This window comes from Alosa alosa, chromosome 11, assembly GCF_017589495.1.
Source record: "Alosa alosa isolate M-15738 ecotype Scorff River chromosome 11, AALO_Geno_1.1, whole genome shotgun sequence".
NCBI classification, from domain to species: Eukaryota; Metazoa; Chordata; class Actinopteri; order Clupeiformes; family Clupeidae; genus Alosa; species Alosa alosa.
This window is the reverse complement of record NC_063199.1, coordinates 8,246,313-8,248,812: the sequence shown is the minus strand read 5'-3', so window position 1 is coordinate 8,248,812 and position 2,500 is coordinate 8,246,313. Positions and strand designations below refer to the sequence as shown.

General features: G+C 47.1%; 1 protein-coding gene across 1 annotated transcript in view; it reads left to right on the top strand.

Annotated features, from left to right (window-relative positions):
• Positions 1–2,500, top strand: part of otud7a (OTU deubiquitinase 7A) — a 102,967-nt gene that overhangs the window by 83,459 nt on the left and 17,008 nt on the right. Inside the window, 1 exon segment of the mRNA XM_048256726.1 lies at positions 792–941. Coding sequence (XP_048112683.1) covers positions 792–941 — 150 coding nt within the window.

The window sequence follows — 2,500 nt, the reverse complement described above, 5'->3', positions numbered from 1 at the left end:
ACAATGGTTGAGATTGTTACACACATGGTTATTGCATGGTTATATGAACACACACACACACCTGAAGTTGTACTTCAGATTGTAATCTTAACTCAGGAAATGGTGTAACAGACGAATGATAGTAATGGACTGACAGGAGTCTCATCTCTTCAGCTGTATCTGTGTGTGACTGACAGGAGTCTCATCTCTTCAGATGTACAGTATCTGTGTGTGACTGACAGGAGTCTCATCTCTTCAGATGTATCTGTGTGTGACTGACAGGAGTCTCATCTCTTCAACTGTATCTGTGTGTGACTGACAGTGTCAGGATTGTGCAGGAGGACCCAAGTGCAAGACTCAACCAGGCAGACAAAACAGAATTTATTTTAAACACAAACTTTACATTTAAAGAATTTCTTACTTACTTTGACTAGACAAACAGAGAGACGATCCGACAAGGAACAGAGAAACAGGAGGGTAGAAATACACAGACCAATTAACAGAGAGACAGAGGACTGGACGAAACCAACGAGACAATAACAGGGAACAGGTGAGGAGGCAGAAATGGAGGGAAAACAAACAAGACAGGAAGCACAGACCAAATAAGGAGATGGGGCGGAGACAAAGACAAGTGACAGGCAGGTAACACAAAGCACATGGGGAACAGGCAAAAACAAACACAGGACAATACACAAAATGGCCACCAGGGTGGCACAAACCCAACGGTCCGGGCCAGATCCTGACAGACAGGAGTCTCATCTCTTCAGCTGTATCTGTGTGTGACTGACAGGAGTCTCATCCCTGTGTTTCAGCGTTTGCACCCATCCCCTTCGGAGGTCTGTACCTGCCCCTGGAGGTGCCCCCCAACCGCTGCCACTGTTCCCCGCTGGTGTTGGCCTACGACCAGGCCCACTTCTCTGCCCTGGTGTCCATGGAGCAGAGGGACCAGCAGCGAGAGCAAGGTAACAGTCCAGTACAGTCCAGTTACAGAGACCGCACTTGGCATTCACTGGCCACACTGGTGCGTCAGTACCTGCTGAAGAGTTTCTGAAGTTGAGGTGGTGGCTCTGGAGGTAGAGACGGTTGCTAGTTTGCACACAAAGTGTCCTTCAGCAGGACTCTTCGCCCCAAACTTGCATGACCCCACCATCAGAGTATGAGTGTGTGGGTGAATGGGTGAATGTGAGGCTGAAGTGGGAGGGAGAAGTGTTTGGAGGAGCAGAAAGGCTCTATATATAAATCACTATATAAATGCAGTGCAGTCCATTTCCCTTTTCCTTTCCCTTTGATATGTTTCTAAATAGGGAATAGTATTTGAATAGATCGTTGTGAACATGCCCATGGTGTTTCTACACAGAAGGGGCTTTTAGTCATTAGAGTACAAGCCACAGCCGCAGTCCTCTGACTCACTGCCCATGCTTGTCATTTTGTCTGTTCTTTCACTGACCTTCATCCCCTCAAGTCTGTTCATTTAGCTCTCCGTTAAAGTTTTTTTCTTTTTTTTTTCTGAAGCGAGAAAGAAGGTGAATAATTTAGTTTCACCAGAGACACTGACAAGCAGCCAGGGTAATCAGACGAGACAGACAGAGACAGGCAGCTGGAGCCCAGACTGAGCCATCACCTCTGAAATACCTACAGACTGCTGATCTGGCCATCAGCTAAAAAAACGCAGAGGCCATCAGTGTTGAGATTGAGACTGTTCCCGTGAGACTGAGACCGTTCCCGTGAGACTGAGACCGTTCCCGTGAGACTGAGACCGTTCCCGTGTCCCTAAAACCTGCACCCTGCAGTGGCAGCAGTCCAGAGAGTTTGGCATTTGTGGTCTCCCCTGTGCTCCCTCTACAAGAAACCAGAGAAGAGTCTTACGCAAGCTCCGACGGACAGACGGATGGACAGACGAGCCCTTTACAGCATACCGTGTGTGCCGTAGCGCAGGATGACTAATGCATAGCCTGAGTATAATTACCTGAGATCAATTATTCAGCTTTTGCAGACACCATAGACGCCACAGTAGAGAGGAGAAGGACGAGTATCTCCCTCTCTCTCACCCTACTTCTCTCTGTGTCTCTGTCTCTAACCCTTTCTATCTATCTCTCTGTCTCTAATACTCTGTCTCACTCCCTCTCCCTCTCTCTCTCTTCCTCTCTATCCCCCTCTCACTCTTATCTTCAGCCTTTCCCCAGATCAAATGCTCCCGGGCGGTTGAGGGTGATGCATTAACTGAAGGACAGGTCAGACTTCCTTTGGTGGTAGCCAATCACACACAGGAAGTGGCGGTCAATAGACTGTCTGACTTCCTCAAGGCTGTTGGCATTTCAGAGAACAAAGTGAATTATGGATAGCCTATGCAGCTACGCAGATACAAGTTTTTACAATGGCTTGTTTCTGTTCATCTAATATTCAGACGTAAAAGATTTATAATATTTATGATACATAAGATTATATGTTTCCTCCCTCACATCCTGTGGTATTTTCTCGACCCATGGTGAATGTGGCCTATGTAATCTGCATATAGACATCA